Consider the following 21,573-nt stretch of genomic DNA (forward strand, 5'->3'; position numbering starts at 1 on the left):
AAATTGTATCGTATGCCTGTATGCAGAGACATTGGAAGTTACAGAATCATCCTTTTTGCCTGTTGATGCAAAATCGTCACTAGGAAGTGACTATGTGGTCAAATACCACTTTCGTCAGTTTTGCAGATTTGCCCTTGTGAGGCTGAAGCTATGTTCTTTGCAGTGACAGAATTTTTTGCAGTGTTCTGTAATGGCGTCTCATTCTCTTTCACAGATTGTCACTGAAAAGCCTGACAAGAACAACTTCCAAGTATGGAAGTTCAGAATGACGAATTTCCTTATGGGAAAAGGATATTGGGAATTCGTTGCAGGAAATGAAGAAGAACCAATTCTTCCTGATGTTCCTAATTAACAGCAAATGCAGGCATTTAAAGCATAGCATGAGAGAGCCAGGAAAGTTATATACTGGCTGTCTATCAACATTTCAGACTCTATGATTGTGCATATTCAAGATGCAAGTACGTCAAAGGAGGCATGGGATACTTTGTCAAAAATGTATAGCACAAATACGCAAGCTAGGAAAATGCAGCTCAAGCAAGAGTTGCACAATATGCAAAGAGAAAGTATGAGCATCAATGACTACCACATGAAGGTGAAGAAGATTGCAGATGCACTTGCTTCCATTGGGAAGCCAGTGAAAGATGATGATTTAGTTTCTGTGACCTTGAATGGTCTAGGAAAGGATTATGCACAGTTCCGAACATCCATTTCCATCCGTGAAAGATTTCCTGATTTTGAGGAGTTGATTGCTCTTCTAATTTCTAAGGAGCAGAGAAATGGTGGTGCATCTTCTTCAGGAGGAACTTCAAAAGAAGTTGTCTTCTACTCAAATGCTGGAAGAGGTAGAGGAGACCGATCTGGAGGCCGTGGTAGAAATCAGAATATGCAGCAAACTCAAGAAAACCAATCCTTTGGAGGAGGATGTGGTAACTCTAGAGGCAAGGGGAGCCAAAGAGGTCGTGGTGGATCGCAAAGAGGCCAAAATGCAAACAGCAATGCTGAATGCTACTACTGTGGTAAAATGGGTCATATGGCTAAAGACTGCTATAAAAAGCAGAATGACATCATGAATGGAAAATTGCAACAAGGGAATTATACATCTTCTAGTAGACAGGGTGATGACAGAAATGAGCATTTGTTTATGGTGCAACACATGACCAATTCTGTGACAAGTGCAGAAGAAAGAAACGATGTGTGGTATGTTGACTCAAGTGCATCAAACCACATGACAGGTCATGCAGAATAGATACAGGATGCAAGGAAAATGGAAAAACCAGGATTTATGGAGACTGGTGATGATACTGCACATCCTATTGTGCAGATTGGAAAATTTCCTTTGTCTATGCAGGATGGGAAAAAGAAATACCTGTCGGATATATTTCATGTCCCGAATATCACCAAGAACCTGGTTTCTGTCGGTCAAATGGTTGAGCAGGGCTTGCAGGTCAGATTTAATTCTCATGGATGCTTTGTTGAGGATATGAAAAATAAAGGTCGCTTGATAGCAAAAGAAAAGAAGAAGGGCAGAATGTTTACGTTGGATGCAGACATGCCTGAATTGAGTGCAGCAATGTTTGCACATAGGACCGGTGTAGTTGCAGATATTGATATCTGGCATAAACGCATTGGTCATGTTAATATACAGCGACTTAAATCAATGCAAGCCCAAAACATTATTGCAGGGTTGCCTAAATTCAAGGTTACAGAAATGCATAAGGTATGTGAAGCCTGTCAGTTTAGAAAACATGCAAGGAAACCATTTCCTAGACATGTTCAAGAGAGTAAAAAGCCATTGGAACTAATCCACTCAGATGTGTAGACTACTAAAGCTGCATCTCTTGGAGGTTGTCATTATTTTATCACTTTTATTGATGACTATAGTAGAAAAGTTTGGGTGTATTTTATGAAAAAGAAAAGTGAAGTTTTTGGGCATTTCAAAACTCTTAAAGCTATGGTTAAAAAAGAAACGAGCCTGCAAATAAAATGCCTAAGGTCATGAGTTTGCAAGGTTCATGCAGGAGCATAGCATAAAGCAGCAATATTCATGCAGTCATACCCCACAACAAAATGGAATTGCAGAAAGGAAAAACAGGCATATTGGAGAGGTATCTTGTACCATGCTCAACGAAAAAGACTTGCTAGATTTTTATTGGCCTCAAGCAGTTGCTACAGCAGTCTACATAATGAACAGGACTCCCACTGCAGCAATACATGGGATGACTCTAGAGGAGAGGTATACTGGTAGGAAACCAGATATTTCTCATTTGAAGATTTTTGGATGCATTGCCTATGTTCATGTGCCAGATGAGTTGAGATCCAAGTTGGATCCAAAAGCTGAGAAGTGCATCTTTATTGGTTATTCTCTGCAACAAAAAGGGTATAGATGCTATAACCCTTCTACTCGTAAGTTTACAGTGAGCAGAGATGTTTTTTATGAGATGAGTAGCTGGTATAAACCAGTAAATGTGATTGATAATGTAGATGCACAAAATGGTAATGCTGCACAGAATTCACAGCAGCAGTCACAAGATATTAGTGGACCTGGAGCGTGTCCTCTAGCAATGGTTCACATTCTTCGCTATGGACAGGCAGATTGAGATCAAGAGAATCTTCTCAAAGCAATGCAGATAGTGGTATGCAGGTATCACGAAAAGGAAAAGAGAAGATAGATCAGCCCATGTTTGATGTGAATGCAGGTCACTCTTATGTGGATGGTGAATCCAGTGGCTCAGAACATAGCATTGATGATGAGTTGGGTATTCCTTCTATTGTTACACCTGGAGTAAGGAAGATCAAAGATGTTTTGAGAACACCTGGAAGTGAACCTACTTTGCGCAACTCTACTAGAGCTAGGTATCCTGTGGATAGGCTGAAATATGATGGATTTACAGCCATTCACTATGCATATATGGTCAAAGTGATACAGGAACCAGAACCCACTTCTTTTGAGCAAGCCATGGGAAAAGAAAAATGGGAGAAAGCCATGGATGAAGAAATGGATGCTTTGAAAGCAAATGCTACATGGGAATTGGTACCTTTGCCTAAAGGTAAAAATGCAATTGGTTGTAAGTGGGTTTATAAGGTGAAGCACAATGCAGATGGTTCTGTGAACAGATACAAGGCAAGATTAGTAGTTAAGGGGTATGCACAAACATATGGCATTGATTATGAAGAAACACTCAGTCTGGTTGCAAAGATGGCAACCGTAAGAGCAGTCATTGCTATGGCTGCATCAAAGGAATGGTCTTTAGATCAGATGGATGTAAAGAATGCCTTCTTGCATGGTGATTTGCAAGAAGAGGTATGTATAGAGTAGCCACCAAGTTATGTGCATGCTGTTCATCCTGAGTTTGTTTACAGGTTGAAGAAAGCCTTGTATGGCTTGAAGCAAGCACCTAGAGCATGGTCTGACAAGATAGGACAGTATCTTGTCACTATTGGCTTTTAGATTTCCAAGGCAGATCTCTCACTTTATGTGAGAAAAACAGAGAAAGGTATTATGCTACTTGTCATTTATGTTGATGATTTGATTATGACAGGTGACAGTGATGAAGATATCTTTCATGTGAAAATACTATTGAAGCAGAAGTTTGAGATGAAGGATTTGGGAGAGCTGTGTTATTTCTTGGGCATTGAGGTGATTAGATCACCAAGTGGAATACGGCTCTTACAGAGGCAGTATGGATTGGACATGCTGTCCAAATATGGGATGACAAGCTATAAGCCTATTTCAGTTCCTTTGGAGCAGAATGTGAAGCTGAACGCAGATGCAGGTGAGCTTCTGGAAGATCCTACTATGTACAGACGCATAGTAGGAAGTTTGATTTATATGACTATTACTAGGCCAGATTTAAGCTATGTTGTTGGATTGGTAAGTCAGTTTATGCAAGCTCCAAGGAAACCGCATTTGGATGCGGCTAGACGCATACTCAGGTATGTGAAGTCCACATTGCAGTATGGACTACTTTATAAGACTGGGGTTCAGATACAGTTGCATGGATACACTGATGCTGATTGGGCTGGTAGTATTTCTGATAGACGATCTACTAGTGGATATGTGTTCTCTTTTGGGAGTGCTCCAGTCACTTGGAGCAGCAAGAAACAACCTACAGTTGCCTTGTCGAGCACAGAGGCTGAGTACAGGGGCGCAGCAATGGCTGCATGTAAGGTAGCTTGGTTGCATAAGCTACTTTATGATATGCATCAGCCTATAGATGGGCCAGTTGTCATTTATTGTGACAACATGAGTAGTATATACATGGCAAATAACCCAATCTATCATGCTAAAACAAAGCACATTGAGGTGCATTATCACTATGTGCGGGAGAGAATTTACTAGGTTTTATTGATTTAGTTTATGTCAGCACAGAGGATCAGGTAGCTGACATATTCACGAAAGCATTGGGCGCAGAGAAGCTGTGCAAGTTCAGAGACCTGCTTGGTATGCAGGAATTGGGATTGAGCTTGAGGGGGAGTGTTGAGATATCGAGCTCCACTCGTGATATGCCAGGGTGACCGTTGTGCATTTATGTCACCGACTTGTCAGTTGCAGATGCGGTTGGTACACCGCCCATGAATAATAGCTAGATGACAACTATCCTTATTTACTCTAGTTCGTGGCTCAGTTAGTATGCCACCTTAGTTAGTTGAGTTTGGTTTGAGACCCATATATAGGGTTCTTCTATTTCTATGTACTTGAGTTCTTTTGGCTTAAACAACTAAGAAGAGGAAAATTGTTTTCAACCTTCACCTTTGTGTGTATTCCCCCATTGTGCAAGCAAGAAAGCTATAAGTGAGACTCCTTCCTTCTCTCCCACAATCTTGACATAAACCGCTCTGCTAGAAGACCCTTCGTGAGAAGATCTACAAGATTATCATCTATATACACTTTGACAAGCTCAATGCTCTTCATATCAAGTACACCTCTAATGAAGTGATACTTCACCTGTATGTGCTTCATCTTTGCATGAAAGACGGGATTTCATGCTAGCATCATAGCACTCTGACTATTACAATAGAGAACATGTAACTCTGTAATGCCATGTGTAAAAGCCATAAAGCCTCCTTGCATGCCTCAGTGGTGCCAGCCACATACTCTGCCTATGTACTAGACAATGCAATACATTTTTGTAGCCTGGAGATCCAAGAGACTGCTCCTCCTGTGAAGGTAAACACATACCCAAAAGTGGACTTTCTGCAGTCTACATGACCAGCATAGTCTACATCCGTAAAGCCAACGACACATGCCTTTTGCTTCCCAAAGCAGATGCACAAATCCTTTACGCCTTTGAGGTATCTCATAATACCTTTCACTGCTTCCCAATGCTTTTTACCAAGGTTTGCCATGTATCCGCTAACCACTCCCACTCCAAAGGCAATGTCAAGTCGTGTAGCAACCATAGCATACATCAAACTGCCAACAGCTGAAGCATATGGTATCTTGGCCATTTCAGCCTTCTCATCATCAAATGTAGGGCTGTGCTCTGCACTAAGTTTCACATATGGAGGCAATGGAACCCCAATTGTTTTCCCCCCCTCCATATTGAAACGCTGCAAAACCTTGGAGATATACTCTTGCTGAGATAGAGTAATCCTTTTGACCTATCTCTGAGTATTCGCATGCCAAGAATGTGATTTGCATCACCAAGATCCTTCATATTAAAGTTGCCATAAAGACTTTGCTTCAGTGAGTCCAAGGCATGAGTATCCCTGCCAGCAATTAGCGTGTCATCAATATACAGAACCAAGATAATCAGGCTGCCGTCTGCTGCCTTCTTGGTGTACAAGCAATGATCCACTTGACTTCTATGAAAACCTTGAGACTACATAAATGTATCAAATTTATGATACCATTCTCTTGGTGCTTGTTTCAGCCCATACAAACTCCTTTTGAGTTTACATACCATCTTCTCTTTCCCTTTTGCCACAAACCCTTCAGGCTGCTGCATATATATGTCTTCATGCAGATCACCATGTAAGAATGAAATCTTTACATCCATCTGTATGAGCTCCATATCTTCAGCTGCAACTAAGCCCAAAATAGTTCTCAATGTCATCATCTTGACTACAGGAGAGAAAATCTCATCAAAGTCAACTCCATGTTCATGCTTTTACCCCTTCGCAACCAATCTTGCTTTGTACTTTGGCAAGGAACCAAAAGTGACCTTCATCTTGTAAACCCATTTCAGTGGAAGGGCTTTCTGCCCTTTAGAAAACTGCACCAAGTTCCAAGTGCCATTTTTCTCAAGAGATTCCATCTCTGACAACATGGATTTATACCATTTCTTGCTGTCTTGTCTGTCCATTGCTTCCTTGAAGCAAGACGTTCACCACAGTCTGTCAATATGCAATAATCAGCCACATTGTTTGCATCAGGAACAAATCTATCAGGTTTTCTAGTAGCCCTAGATGATCTCCTAACCCAATGATCATTGTTTACTAGTTGTTGAGCCTACAAATTTCCATTTTAGCTTGCTGTCCTGGCATTTCAGCCTGCAAATCAGCATTAACAGCTTGTTGTCCTGGCTGTTCCTGCACATCTAGTGGCTCATCATTATGGGCAATGGCTGGCTGATCATTTCCAACATTATTTTCTGTATTTGTAGGTTCATTTACAGCAAGTATTTGCTGATGTACAGCAGGCACATTTTGCTGTTCAAAAGGTATTTCTTTTCAAAATACAACCCTACGGACCTCCTTAGTCTTTTCGGGTTGTATATACATGCGATCTTCCCAGAAGATAACATCATTGATGCATACTATTTTCCTTTTCTCGGGATCCCATAATCTATACCCCATTTCACCCTCGTCACCATATCCTAGAAAAATGCATTTACTCGACTTTGGCTCAAGTTTGCTGCGTTCTTCTTTACGAATGTGCACAAAAGCCTTGCAGTCAAACACTTTCAGGTGAGCATATGAAGGTGGCTTCCCTGACCACGCTTCTTGAGGGATCCCCCCCCCCACCCCCAAAGACATGTTCGGTGACCGATTAATCAAGTGAACAGCTGTCATAAAACCCTCTGCCCAAAAGCCATGGGGTAATGCAGCATGAGATAGCATCGTACGGACCTTATCGTGTATGCTCCGATTCATACATTCTGCAACTTCATTTTGGAGTGGATTATGAGGGGCAGTGAGCTCCCTCTTTATCCCTTTGCTGTCACAAAATGCCTGAAAGGCCTTGGATATATATTCCCCACCATTGTCAAAGCGAAGACACTTGTGTTTTATCAGTCTAATTTTCAACCAATGCCAAGAATTTTTGAAACTTGTCAAGCACTTCGTCCTTGCTACGAATAGGGTAAACCCATACCTTTCGTGTGGCATCATTGACAAAGGTGACAAAGTATTTCTTTCCCTCTAAAGATAACCCTGGCATCTGACATACATCGGAATGTACTAACTCTAGAGGAGAAGATTTCAGCGAAAGAGACTTCTTATGAGACGTCTGTGCATGTTTACCATAAACACAATGATCACAATGCTCAAAATCAGCATAACGAAGACAAGGCAAGTAACCCAAACGAAAAAGCACTTTCATTCCAGTTTGACTCATGTGTCCCAACCGGCCATGCCACAAAGAAACACTTGGCTGCTCGGTCACGGCAACAATATGGTCACGCACACTAGATACATGGAGAGGATACAAGATATCACTCTTACAACCTCTGGCAATCACTCTAGATCCCTTACTAATCCTCCATTTCCTATCACCAAAGGTGGTATGAAATTCATCGTCATCTAGATGCCCTGTGCTAATCAAGCTCTTCTTGAGCTGAGGTACATGCCGTACATGTTGAAGTGTGAAGACAGAACCATGCTGAAACTGCAACTGTACACTGCCAATACCTGCAATGCCACATGTATAGTTGTCCCCAAGATGGACAACACCATGTCAACCCCCTGTATAGTCAAAAAACCACACACGATGAGGGGTAACATGATAGGAAGCACCTGAATCTAGCATCCAAGTATACATGTCATCATCCGTATCTGCAAGTAAAGCATGTATACTAAAGTGTAAACAGACAAAGAGTACGTCATTCCCACTAACACTATCATGAGTAACTACATTCACCTCTTCAATTTTGACACTACTCTTCTTAGGCTGACTCTCTTTTTTCTCTTCCTTGCTATCATCTGTCTTCTTACCCTTTTCTTTCTCTTTCTTCCATTTGTAGCAGTCATATTTAAAGTGGCCCTTCTTGACACAATGATGGCATTCAACATCCTTACCACGTGATTTACTGTGTCCCTTGCTATGAAATTTGCCTTTCTGCTGTGATCTGCCCCTAGTATGCAAAGCACTGAAAGACTTACTGGATGCATTGTTCTGCTGATTCATTTCTTCCATGAGTAGAGCACTCTCTACATCAGCATACAAAAGCATCGCATTAGAATTGCTCATAGCAGTCTTGAATGTATCCCAACTCTCTAGCAGAGTGCAAAGCAAGAACATAGCCTTAAATTGTTCAACAATCTTCAGCTCCAAGGCAACCACTTGGCTGAAAATGGAGTTAAAGTCACTCAAGTGAGCAGGCATTGCTATACCTTCTTTCATACGCAAATCCATAAGCTTTTTCAGCCAGTCAACTTTGCTTGCGGCACTCTTCTGGGGATACAGTTCTTCCAGTCGAGTCCAAATAGCATAGGCAGAATCCAAACCTTCAATGTTAAACAGCAAGGCATCTGAAATCAATAGCTCGATGGTTGAGCATGCAAGCTCATTTAACTCATCCCAGTCTTCATGTTCCATATCTGTGGGCTTTGCCCCTTTGGTCTTAATCGGCCTTGCCTGCTTCTTTTGCAACAGGATATTATAGCACTGTTTTTGCCAGACTGCAAAGTTATGTGTTCCTTCAAGCTTCTTAATGTGCATGAGATGACTGCTGTCACTGCTGCTAACCATGATTTTCAGCCCAAATGTGACCAAAAAAAAAAAAGCAAATGCAGGCCCGAACTATCACACAAGTGACCAAGGTACAAACAAGTACCAACCAGCAATAAATAACCACGTAAAAGCAAAAATTCCAGATCTGCAAATAAATTTTCAGAAGCACTAAACCTTGTGCTACAGCACTCCACAACTGATTACAGCCGTTCCAAGGACAAATACATCACATTACATGAGAAGTCCCAAATTTTAGTTGCAATTTCTATTGTACATGCACCCACAGGCACAAAATTTGACATACAAGGTCAAAAGCCCCAAAATTTTTATGCTCAAAGCATCAACCATACATCTGCACTGTCTCTAACATGCATAGAATAGGCCAATTTTGCCAAAATATAGCAATTTCAGCAAAACCCCCAAATTTTTCCAAGTGCTAGGTGTCCAAATTGCGTGGAATTCAACCTGCATGTACATAAAATGACCAAATGGCGCACAAATTTCGCCCAAACAGCAAAAGCCCCAAATTGCACAGGGTCCAATGTGCATCAATGTCGAGAAATTGGGTAAATTTCAGCCCAATTCTTGCATGTACATGAAAATCCCCAAATGTCGGAGGCAAAATGTCACAAATTCCTGCAATTTCTAAGACAAATATCACTGTTGTGTCTTGCTCGCATCAAATCTGAACAAATCCCCAAATTTTTGACACAAATCTGCCCAAAATTTTGAATTGTGCTTACATGCATGAACACCCGTCAGTGAGCAAAGGGATTGGCAGGGAACCTTTGAAAAATTAAAAATTTTGCAAAGAAAAGTGACGAATATGCCCCGTTTACAGTTGCCAACCCGTCTCTTGCTCACATGACTTGCTCATGAAGTGAAAAAAACGTCCAAACAGCTGCTCCTGACTGCACAAGTGACGTTTTGACTTGCACGTGACTACACGAGTGACGTTTTGACTTGCTTGCGACCTGGAACTGTCGCCTGACTGAAAACGTGGAAGAACAATAACGAGCTGACCTGCATGGACTCCGAGAAGCGCAAACACCTTAACCGCAGCTCCGATACCAATTTGAAGTGAGTGATGCGTAGTGGCAATGCAATGTCCGACAATGAAAATGTTAGGTAGAGAGCAAAACGTGAGCAAGAGTAGCGAGTGAGAGTCAAAGATAGAGATGCACGATGTGCTTGGGTACAATTCTTGTGTGTACCTCTTTAGGTTTTAGATAGATACATATGAAAGTACAAATGTACTAAGGGTGTGTTCACACCCGTGCACATATAAAAGGCACAATGGCCCTTTATTCCCAACACGAATGGTGGTCATAAGTGAAGTGGGTGTAAACGTCTCATCATAGTCAATCCTATGCTATTGGGCATACCCTTTGGGAACAAGATGTTTCTTGTAGCGATCGATGCTACCATTAGATCTACATTTTAATTTGTAAACCTACTCAGTGCCTATAGCACGCTAGCTAGTAGGCAAGTCACATAACTCCCATGTGCCATTTTTATGAATAGAGTTTATTTTTGATTGCATAGCTGCCATCCAATGTTCATTTTGTAAAGCATCATGTAAAGAAACCTATGCATGGCGAGTGGCTACTCTAGTTTTACTGAGAAGTGGAACGAACTGTTTCCTGTCCCGTAACGTATCTAACAACCATCTAGGGACTGTTTTAGCTTCCTGAATAGCACCCCTCTCATCAGCAATGCCTTGATCGATAGGCTGAAAATCAAGCTGTTGTTCAGCATATGTTTACTATTGATTTTGCTACTCTAAACCCTCATTAGAATGCTGAAATTGACCAAAATCAAGCGTACTTTGCTGAGATAACGAAAACAAATTGTTAAACATGTCCATAGGCCCCACACTGGGCTGATTTGTGCAGTCCACGAAGGGTTGTTGACTAGCATGTTCAGCGAACACCACATCTCTACTAACAAAAATCTTGTTGGTAGAGGGTTGGTACAACTGGTACCCTTTACTTTTTGCACTATAACCAATAAAAATGCATTGACAGCCTTGTCTTGCAACTTATGTCTTCGTGGTTGTGGCACCAAAGCATATGCCGAACAACCAAAGACACGAATATGTGACACCACTATTTCTGGCCATTCCAAGCCTCATAAGGCTCACATTCAGCCAATGCTCTAGTCGGGCTGTGATTTAGCACATACACTGCACACATAATAGCATCAAGCCAAAACTTTGGGGCAGCTTATTGTGTGACAGCATACAACATGCAATTTCCAGCAAAGTGCGATTTTTTCTTTCAGCCGCACTCTTTTGTTAAGGTGTGTAGGCATAGTACACTGAAGTATAATGCCAGGGTCATGAATTGGGGGGTTATAGGTTGGGTCACAGAAAGAGGCCCAGCATGGATATGAGAACATTCAAGGGAGCGTTTCTTTCCTCATCATTGGACAGCATCTGGGCAGGATACACTCCAAATTACTCACAGGCGCATTGTACCCATGGACAGCATTATAGATGGGAGCTCATTGCTAGTATTATTGCTTGGTACATTAAGACTATGAGATGCAGCGATACTCTAGACCTTCAAGTTGTATCCACCGCAAAGACTCTTTCATGGATTTCAATAGAGATCATCCACTCTCTCTAGAGACATGGTAGAGGATGCAGGGTGGCTCTAAGAGGAGAGGAGGAGAGATATCTTCTTGCGGGCCTAGAACTCTGCACCTTTTTCCATATCACCCCTCAAATGGTCTAGCATTATAGCCCACCATATCGGTTGTTCATACAACCCCAGTCCTGAGGGGGATTTTCTCCAAGGTGTTATAAGTAGTATTTTCTTTTATTTATTTATTTATTTATTTATTTTAAAAAAACACGAGTAGTACATGAAAGTCATGGGTAAAGGTAAGTAAAAATAGAAAAGGATAACTAGTGTCGATATTGAACACAGACATCTGGCCTGTGGTGACAATAAATATCTCAAGAAACTTCTGAAATTACAAGCAAAATGGAAAGAGAGACAAATGGAGGGTATACACAACCTGTAGTTTTGAGAGATACTTCAGAAGAGACCCTGTTATAGTGCGTTGTGAAAGCTGCAAGAATACATAACCAGAAGTGGCAGAGTTTATAGATGCGTTAGCATTAAAAAAATATCAGGTTACCACTAGAAATGAGTCAGCCATGCTCGAATTCAAACAATCTGTGACAATACACTAAGCTGAAGTTAACTTTCATATTGTAACTTTGGCAATTAAATGCAATCCTAGAGAATACGACAAGATTTATATTCTCATAGATAAAGTAGAAAAATTACATGCAAAACACTAGAAATGAGTCAGCCATGCTCGAATTCAAAGAATCTGTGACAATACACTAAGCTGAAGTTAACTTTCATATTGTAACTTTGGCAATTAAATGCAATCCTAGAGAATACGACAAGATTTATATTCTCATAGATAAAGTAGACAATTTACATGCAAAAGAAGCTAGTGCCTCGATATCTGAATGCTGCCAAAATGACATAGACTATAATGAGACTGCACAGAATTGTGATTTAAAGTCTTTCCATTGTGAGCAGATTGGTTCAATATTACAAATTTTCTTATTTTCACTCCACTGTGAGCAGATTGCTTAAGAGTTGCAAATTTTAATTTTCACTGGGGAAAGACTGACCTTTGGTACAAGTGTTAGCATAGCCTTTAGTGTCAATTCCCGAAGAAATGCTGATGTATCGGAAAAACCAGTTGCCAGATGAGGAAAAACCTAAGAAACACAATACAAAATAAAAGAATTCTTAGCAACACATTTTCATGACCAAGTAATGCACCAGCTGAAGGCTGATAGGCTGTACAGTCAGCCCTTATTAGACTTTTCTTGTATCTTCAGCGTGTAATTGAAGTCCTTAACATTGGCTTATTTAGTACTTCCCTGAAGGGTCTTTTCTGTAATTAACAGATTTTTCTCATCTTCAGAATAAAAAGACAAAGTACTAAGACAATAGAAAACAAAGGCTTGAAAATATCAAGGCAATTATAAATTTGAACCTGCTCATCTACAACTTGAGCTGAAAGAGCTGCTCCAAATTGTTCAATGTGCTGCAGCAGTCCAACCCGAATACCACGGTCGTTTGAAGAGAAAAGTTTTGTAAGTGTAGGCAGAACCTGGACACGCACAGGAAGAAAAAATTTCAACATCCCATCCGTCAATCTTAATGTCTTATGTAACATACACCCTGCATTTACATAGCATGTTTTGGACACTTTACACTTTATAAATCAAGTTACATAGATCTATCTGAAATCTTCTTTTGCAAGAAAGCATTTCATCAATTCTACTTTAGCTGTGAGCCAAGGTTTAACAATACAATAGAACCAAACCGTCAATTGTCCATACACAAGATACTGATGGAAGACAAAAGTAGGTCTACATATCGCCGCCACCTCCTCAGCAACCCCACTTTCCGGCCTTACACACAGCCACTTCCTCTCCTACTCATTCAGTAGACAATGCTCCTCTCTCAAAGGTGGCTGCTGCAACCCATCAGCCTCAAGTGGACAACCAACATGAGCCCCCTATCTGACACTGTCCCTCCACCTGTCATGCATCCTGGCACAGCCATCCTCATCCACTCTCTTATGAGCCCCTAACCTGCCCACAACAAAATCTCTTCTCCTTGATCCAACAACTCGCACCATCAGATCTATCTACTCCACCATCGCCATGTCGCAACAATCTATTGGTTCATCACTAATTTCTCCTTGATCCAACACAAACACAAACCCTCAGTTCTATCTACTCCACCACCACCATATCTCAAGAATCTATTGGCTCCTCACTAACTTCTTTTCCACTCCCGATATAATGTTCACTTCCTCCGCCTCTGACAACAATGATATCACCTCTTGTTAGCTGAGGTGACAAACCATTATCAAAAATAAAACCAATAAGACACACATAGAAATAAGCACATACATATGCACACAAAAAACCGAGCATGAATGCAGTTGGTGAATCTCGCGCATCTGTTACCTTGAAAGTAAACTCGTCAGCAGGAAGCCAGGAACCCATTTTCAGAAAAGGATTCAGTGCTGATGCTCCAGCAGATCCAAACTCCAAGGCCGCACCCAACATTGGAAGAACCTAGACAGTCAAGACTCTGATGAAGAGTGACACAATCATAGTACAAGGCAGAAGAAGAGATTTACCATAACAAACCTTAGTTAAGACAATCTGTCGAGGAAGCTGTTCTGCTAAATTCATGAGCTTTCTAAAAAATGAGTCCTTTTCAACGCTGTCTTTCAAATTCAGCACGTCCAGAAATTGTATAGTTTCAACCAGTTTATTCTGGAAAAACTCTGCCATTGGAAAGATAAGTATTCAAATCCTTTGATTGATTATATATAGCACAACAATGGTATCCCTTCAAAACAGATCATGAAAAGCACACCGCTACAAAAAAGAACGTGAAGAATCCTGAAGATTGATCAGTAGAATAAAACTATCTAAAATAATATGAAAATTTTGGTTCTGCATTATTCATAGCGTAGTACACTTGGAGTATACGACACCAGTTAGGTTCAACAGAGCATGTAGCTGTGTCTATGGGTGATTGAGAGGATGCTGGAAAGGGAATCCCCATAGCAATATTTTCCTCTGGAATGCTTATTTGGTGTGCAAAAGTTGGGATTCTGCACTAGGCAGGTGTAAATTAGCAACACCATAAAATGCGACTGTAGTATAAACTGCCAGTGTAGCATAAAACTGTCAATCTCCCCTACACTGTCACTGTAGCATCAAATATCAAAATGTGTGCAACATAAAATGTGACTGTAGCATAAACTGTTTGCATGAAACTCACAGCAAAGGATAACTATATCAAAAATCTAATACTGCACTTGTAAGGCACCAACAATCTACATACACAACTCAGGAAAAGTACAAACAAGAACCATGGCAAAGAAATCTCTTGATCTTTAAATCAAATATTGGCAATCTGAGGGTTGTCATGGATCAGATCTCGAAAGCCTGTTTCCACATAGACACACGTATTAACCTGCCCACAAGTGCAGGTCTCTTGCAACTCAACCTGGATTGTCATGGATCATGTCCTGACAGCCTGTTTTCAAATAGACACATGTATTAAGCTGCCTGACAAGTGCAAGCCTCATGCAACTCAAATACCTTCTGGCATCTTCTGAAGTCTGCATCCAACCATCATGGAGATTTTCTTCGTCATGAGTATAAACAAGAACCATGGTAAAGAAATCCCTCGATCTTTAAATCAAATATTTGCAACCAGAGTGTCATCATGCACCACCTCCCATCCAAAGGAACACCTTGGAAAAGACCACACACCACATAGGCACACATATTGACTCTTGAGCTGCCTGACAAGTGCAATGTATCACAGACACCTTCTAGTATCTTCTACCAACTGCATTCAGCCAAGGGGCTTATGTAGACTTGGCCATTGGTTCAACTAGGAAAGAGTTAATGAAGGTAGTGAGTATACATTGGGTGACGATTATCAAGTGCACCTACTAAGGGGGTCTAGGGTTGACCCTTGCAAGGGGGTCCCAAGGAGGCCAATGGCCCCACTGGTGGGGATCTAGGGGGTGAGAAACCCTGGCCCAACAATAGAGGGAATATCCCTACACTATCATATGGTCTATACTTGTGCAATGGCCAATGGGTCAATTCAACCAAGTGGGTGGTGAGTCAATGCGACCTACCCATGTGCATTTATGACTAGTCAACCTCTAGTACTAAATACAAGCACTCAATCCTACCCTCCAGCACATCATGGATATTGAGTATAGACACCTTCTACACTCATTGTCCTCCATCCAGCATATGTCTTTTTTTTTCAAGAGGAGAGAAAAAAATCTATCCATAAATGTCTTGTATGTTCATATCATACCTATAAGCCTCAATCTAAGTCATACAAGAACATTAGGAGCTCCGATGCAATCTTTGTCCATCAGTTTCTCTCTCCCAAGCATCTCAGCTGGAAATCCTTCCTGCATATAGCATTTTCTCAGCCTGTGTGCATGCTAATAATGGGTACCAGCATTGGGCAGCCTGATTCATCATGTCCCTGCAAGGCATTGGAGCCATGTGGCAGGGAGCAAACATTCTTTGCATGGGCAGGCAGTGCTGGGCAATCATTTTCAGACCAAGCGGATGTTTTTCATCAGTCCAACATGCATTGAACAGCTATTTGTACGCTGCCCCCCACTCCACTATTTGCATCATCATCGTTCCAGCCTCCCTCATCATTGTATCCATATATCCATCTCCAACCTTTAGCACCCTCACTGATGCTCGAGCTACATGTAGGGGCTGACAGATTGCAGCCTTGTACCTTCATGATCAGTCAGTTTTGTTCCTTTGTTTCTACTGTGTTTCTCATCCCCATCTTCTCTTATCACTCTGAGTTTTCTTTCTTTTCTGCTGCACACTCACACAAGGTATCATTCACCAAGGTGGGAGCTGCCAGACATGACTGATGTGCAACTTCTTTAAATGCCAAAGACTGCTGGGAAACATCCTTCCAAGGCTCTATGTGCTGCATTCCCATCAACCACCTCTTCTAAAGCAGCCCCTACAGCTGCATTTTTCCCAGCACCAGCTGTTCACCCCTGCATTTTGCAGCCAGCAACCCTGATTCTATACATTTTTCAGTCTGCCCCCTCCCTCCTTGTGTTGATGTTAGCAAATCTGGCCATACAGCAGCCAGACGGTGCATTCCAGCAGGCTGATGTCTCCATCTAGCAGGTCATGGCGGCAACCACCTCTTTTCTTGGTGTTTTTTCTTTGGCAGGTATTCTTAAGGATGTGGATGGCAGACCAGAACCATTGGCACAATTCAGGAATGCATTGAATGCAAAGACGGCCATAGGGACAATCAAGACCAATAAGACCGGCATTCCAACCACAATGACTGTGAGGATCATCAGAAAGAATGTGGTGATTGTGAATGAGAAAGCAACATCAAATGACAAGCAGACCCTGACTGGTGACCACCCTGATACCATTCTATTCTTGTTCTATCTTTCGTGGCCATCGATCCAAGATTAGGAATCGTGGCACCACATGTCTCAACACCGATCCTACCCTCTCCCCACTGCCAAAAAGCTGTATGGGACCAATTACTTGCTCTGGTCATGCAAAGTCAAGTGCATCCTCAACACTTTTAACCTATGAGACTTTGTCACTATTCCTCATCACCAGCCTACAATGGGTCCCCAAATTGGAGCAATCGCGACTCGACAACTTCATGGGATCGGCCCAATGCCAAAACCTACTCTTTTCTCTTTTTGAGTTGTACAGATTCTATTCTCATGCATATTAGACATATCTGCACTACCGCAAAGGTTTGGAGAAGGTTCGCATCCCTTTACCAAGTTCCAAGCTTCAAGTATCTAATGACCCTCGAGCTGAAGCTACAATATCTCTTTGTCACAAATTCCCCTACAATGAAGGACCACATCAACCAAATGGAGGAGATTCGAGATGAAGATCAGAGGATAAAATATATGGCAAGTGTGTGACAGAACAAGCCAAGGTGTATCCATAAGAAATCTTGATCCAGAAATAGCACTGGATTGGGTTTGATTAATAAGCTAGAAACACATTCTAGCTAAACCCTGATCGTGCTAGAACGTTGCCCAAACTAGCTTAATTTACCATTGAGCTCACAGATGGTGTTTCATATATTTCATTAATCAAAAAGTCACAAGTCACAAGCACTGTGAAACAAGCATGGAACCAGTCCCTTTTTTACCCCTCTCCATTCGTCTAATAAGGAAACACAATCCTTACTTAGACACTGCCACACTTTTGTGCATTGTGACATGAGAGAGACTGTTTTGCTGCAGAGAAGACAATAGACACATTTAAGCTCTGTAAATTTGAACGGATACATAGCTGCTAACAAACAAGGGATCAACTGTATACAGCAACTTCCAAGTGTTATTGAAAACGTTCTTTTTTTCCTTTTGGTGGGTGGGTGTGTGTGTGCAGGCAAACGGATGGACAGACATGGGGGGACTGATAGGGTGATTTTTCTTACCACTGTTGTCAACTAGTTTTGATGGATTCAGTCTTCTGTTGGGTGCGGATCCTAGAAGCCTCTGATAGTCTGGAAGAAGAGTCTGAAATCACAAAGAAACACATATTGGGGTATGAAACATAGGCATAAAGGTATGACAACCCTGCTGCTCTTTTATATTTATAGAGTATGACGATCATCACAAACCTTGGGTATACATGCAGTATTGCGCAGCTCCTCTGTTTTTGAAAGCTTCAGCCCAGAGAAGAGTTCATATATTAAACAGCCTGTGAAATAACATAATGTTGAATTTACATAAGCACTATGCATTATAGTTCCATAAAAGATGCCAATCCAAGAAAGGTAAAATCTGGGGAGGAGATCAGCACAATTTCTCAAATCATCTTTCTCACTTAGAGACACATATGGTCTGGCATTACTGCCCACCAAATAGTCCATTCACCCAGTCATTGTATTTATGATATGCTTAGTAGTCCCTTACAAGGCCATCTACATACCTTGTATTTGACCTCAGGGATTTCTTCTGAGATGCTATTATTAGATTTGCAACTTTAAAATCAGAAGTTAGGTAGCTTGTAACAACTGTTTTTGGTGATACAAGCAACAAATGTAAAAACTCGGTCATGAGATGATTCTGACCATAGTCCACTTATATGGTTGCCACCAAAAAAGAAAGAAATAAAACACACTGTCTACTAGTTTATAGGTAAGAAGAGACTATCAAGGCCTCCAAATTTTCTGCCTACATATTTCTTCTTTTCACTCAAGTGCACGGTTTATAAATGTGCGTCTTAATCATCCAATGAACTTAGTATCCACTTCAAATGCATGTGCAATGATGTGTTTCTTATAAGGGTGATTGCTCCCAAGATTATGACAATGACCTCCTCCTATTTCCTCCCACAAGAAAAGATCTTTCTGTTCCCCTCAGTGCTTAAAATCAATAAGACAGCCACATGCAAACACAATAGATCATCAGGCTACCTCCACCCTGAAGACCGTTTTGCAGATTTGAGCTGCCATGCCTCTTCAGGGTTAAAAAAACAACACAGGCAGACGGCAGCAAAACCCACAAAATTTGGAAAAGCAAGTAGAACAGGGAAGAGCAGCAAGGCAGAACTGCTGTTCAGGGTCCCAAAAGGGAACCTTCAGGACCACCACATGAGAGACCCAAGTGAGAAAGGGTCAGGACTTATTCAATTACGTGCCTTGACAAAACAAGAAAACCTAGACCCTAGCCATTTTCACATCCCCCACTCTACTGGCCTCACAAGTTGAACAAGTTCATGCCTAAAATACACCTTTGAACAAAGAAATGAAGATGGTTCAATGAGCATACGAAGAGAAGCAAATGGCTACTCACCTAAGCCCCAAGAATCGATGGCCCATGCTGGAGCCTTGCGTATAGTCACCCAGTCCTTTTTTGCTAGTTCCGTGGGCTTGTACTGTGCTCCAACCAGCCACTCAAATTGCTGCACAATAACATACAAAAACACAATAAATGTTTCGCCTGCATTAAATCTACAAAGGCCTCATCAGCTAGCAGCATAACAGCATCAACCAGAACAATAAATTGTTAAAATAGGATAACTTGATGAGAATGTTGATATCAATGAGAATGTTGATATCAATGATGAGGAGAACCCAGATGCAAGCAGGCTGAGCCAAAACACAAGGGCTGAAATAGTAGCAGCAACTCCGGAGGCTAATCTGGTCCAAATACCATAGAACAACAAGAGCAGGGTGACAACACAGGGACAGCAACACCTTGAGCTATTTTGTGGTCATCAACGTCCTCAAGTGGATAGATTGATTTTCTATTTTGTGGCGGGTTGGACCTAACCATTCCTTCTCATTCTCCTTTCTGGTACAGTTACGTAATCGACTGCAAACCATCTCTCAAATCACCTTTATTGTTTTAGAAAAACGAAAAAACAAACAAAAGTTCATTATGGTTCCATCCACCTTTGCAAGACTCGGTAGGCCACTAGGCAGTGGACGAACACCCTTTGTCCGATGCCCTGTCCTCTCTAGGGTGACTACTTGGACTCCCTTGATAAGATAGCAAGCCATCGCCTTTGTAGCCTTGGTAGGCCACTTGGCAGCCACTATGTACCCTTTGTCCAATGCCTTGGCTACTTTGGGGTGAGGCGCCTTGGGCAAACCTAGGTTGGCCTTGTGAGAAATTGAAATCCACTAGGGAGGAGAGAGAAATGAGACAATGACTGTGAAAGAGTAACAATACAACTCCAATTTAGGTCATAGGTTGACCTAACCAACCCTCCACCAACTAACTAAAGTTAGGTTTATTTACTCTAGAGCCTAGTATCACTACTTTAAGTTCCTAAGACACTAGGAAAACACACCCTACAGTGACACTTAAAGTGTCCACACCACATGAAATACATTGCACACTACCCACATTGATAAATTATAACAGCTCCTTGTAGTACCAATGTCATGAAGTACAAGGATGATTAATCACCAAAGGATAATAAGTCCAAGGACTTTCAAAAAGCCTCAAACTTCTCACGTGGTAATGCTTTGGTGAAAATGTCTACAAGATTTCCCTATGTGGGTACATACATCAAGCTAATCTCTCCTGCATAGCATCTCTCTCCACAACAATGATAATGCACCTCAATGTGTTTCGTGCAAGCATGAAACACAAGATTTCATGCTACTCCAATAGCACTCTGACTATCAGATAGAATGGGTGTAGAATCCTCCAATGATCAATGTAGATCAGCCAACAATCTACACAACCATACACATTCCACTGTTGCCTCCACAAAGGCTGCCATGTATTCAACCTCACAAGACGAGGTGGCCACTATAGGTTTCTTGCTTAGCCATGAAATGCATGAATGACCCAAAAAGAAACAATGTCCACTAGTAGACTACCTAGTGTCTGCATCACCAGCCCGATCTGAATCATTGTAAACCTGTAAGTGCAAGTGTTCAGTCCGTGGGCTATGCATATACCTACTCACCTGAGATACTGTATATTGAATGTCAGGGCATGTGTTCCAAAGGTAAATAAGACAACCAACATCCTAGCTGTAAATTGCAACATCATGCATCTCTTCACCATCATGCATAGATAGCTTTAAGCCTCGCTTCATAGGAGTACACATAGGTTTGCAATCTTGCATATTAAACCTATCTGACAACTTATCCATATATTGTGACTATGACATGATGATACCATGCTGATTTTGGGTGAACTGAACCACCAAATAATAGTGTCAGCAGTCCATATGGGACATAGCAAATACATGTTTTGATTCAGCCTTAAAATCTGCGATTTTTCCCTCTCTAGGTCCATCGAGCAGCATATCATCTACATAAAGAACGATAATCAGCAAGTACCCCCCTTCATTCTTAATGTACAGAGTGAGAGCAATTGGACCAGTTTTGAATCCTTTACTAGCCAAATAAGCGTCAATTTTAGAGTATCATGCACGAGAAGCATGTTTTAGACCATAAAGAGCCTTGCGCAGCTTGCATTCCATGTGCTTTTTCCCTTTAACCACAAACCCTGGAGGTTGTGACACATGAACATCTTCATGCAAATCCTTATTTAAGAATGTTATCTTAATGTCCAACTCATGTACTTTC

The 21,573-nt window shown here is 41.4% G+C and overlaps 1 protein-coding gene across 1 annotated transcript in view; it reads right to left on the reverse strand.

Annotated features, from left to right (window-relative positions):
- The window catches only part of CTEXP (kinase family with ARM repeat domain-containing protein), a 110,650-nt gene that overhangs the window by 14,970 nt on the left and 74,107 nt on the right, over positions 1-21,573 (reverse strand). The window contains exons 6-13 of the mRNA XM_087695714.1: positions 19,316-19,424; positions 18,139-18,218; positions 17,953-18,034; positions 14,094-14,233; positions 13,908-14,018; positions 12,923-13,039; positions 12,552-12,641; positions 11,918-11,971 (exon numbers count right to left, since the gene is read on the reverse strand). Coding sequence (XP_087551840.1) covers positions 11,918-11,971; positions 12,552-12,641; positions 12,923-13,039; positions 13,908-14,018; positions 14,094-14,233; positions 17,953-18,034; positions 18,139-18,218; positions 19,316-19,424 — 783 coding nt within the window. The remainder of the gene's footprint in view (positions 1-11,917; positions 11,972-12,551; positions 12,642-12,922; positions 13,040-13,907; positions 14,019-14,093; positions 14,234-17,952; positions 18,035-18,138; positions 18,219-19,315; positions 19,425-21,573) is intronic.

This window comes from Lygodium microphyllum, chromosome 16 (assembly GCF_053477565.2).
Source record: "Lygodium microphyllum isolate KBCC chromosome 16, Lygodium_microphyllum_v1.1.10, whole genome shotgun sequence".
NCBI classification, from domain to species: Eukaryota; Viridiplantae; Streptophyta; class Polypodiopsida; order Schizaeales; family Lygodiaceae; genus Lygodium; species Lygodium microphyllum.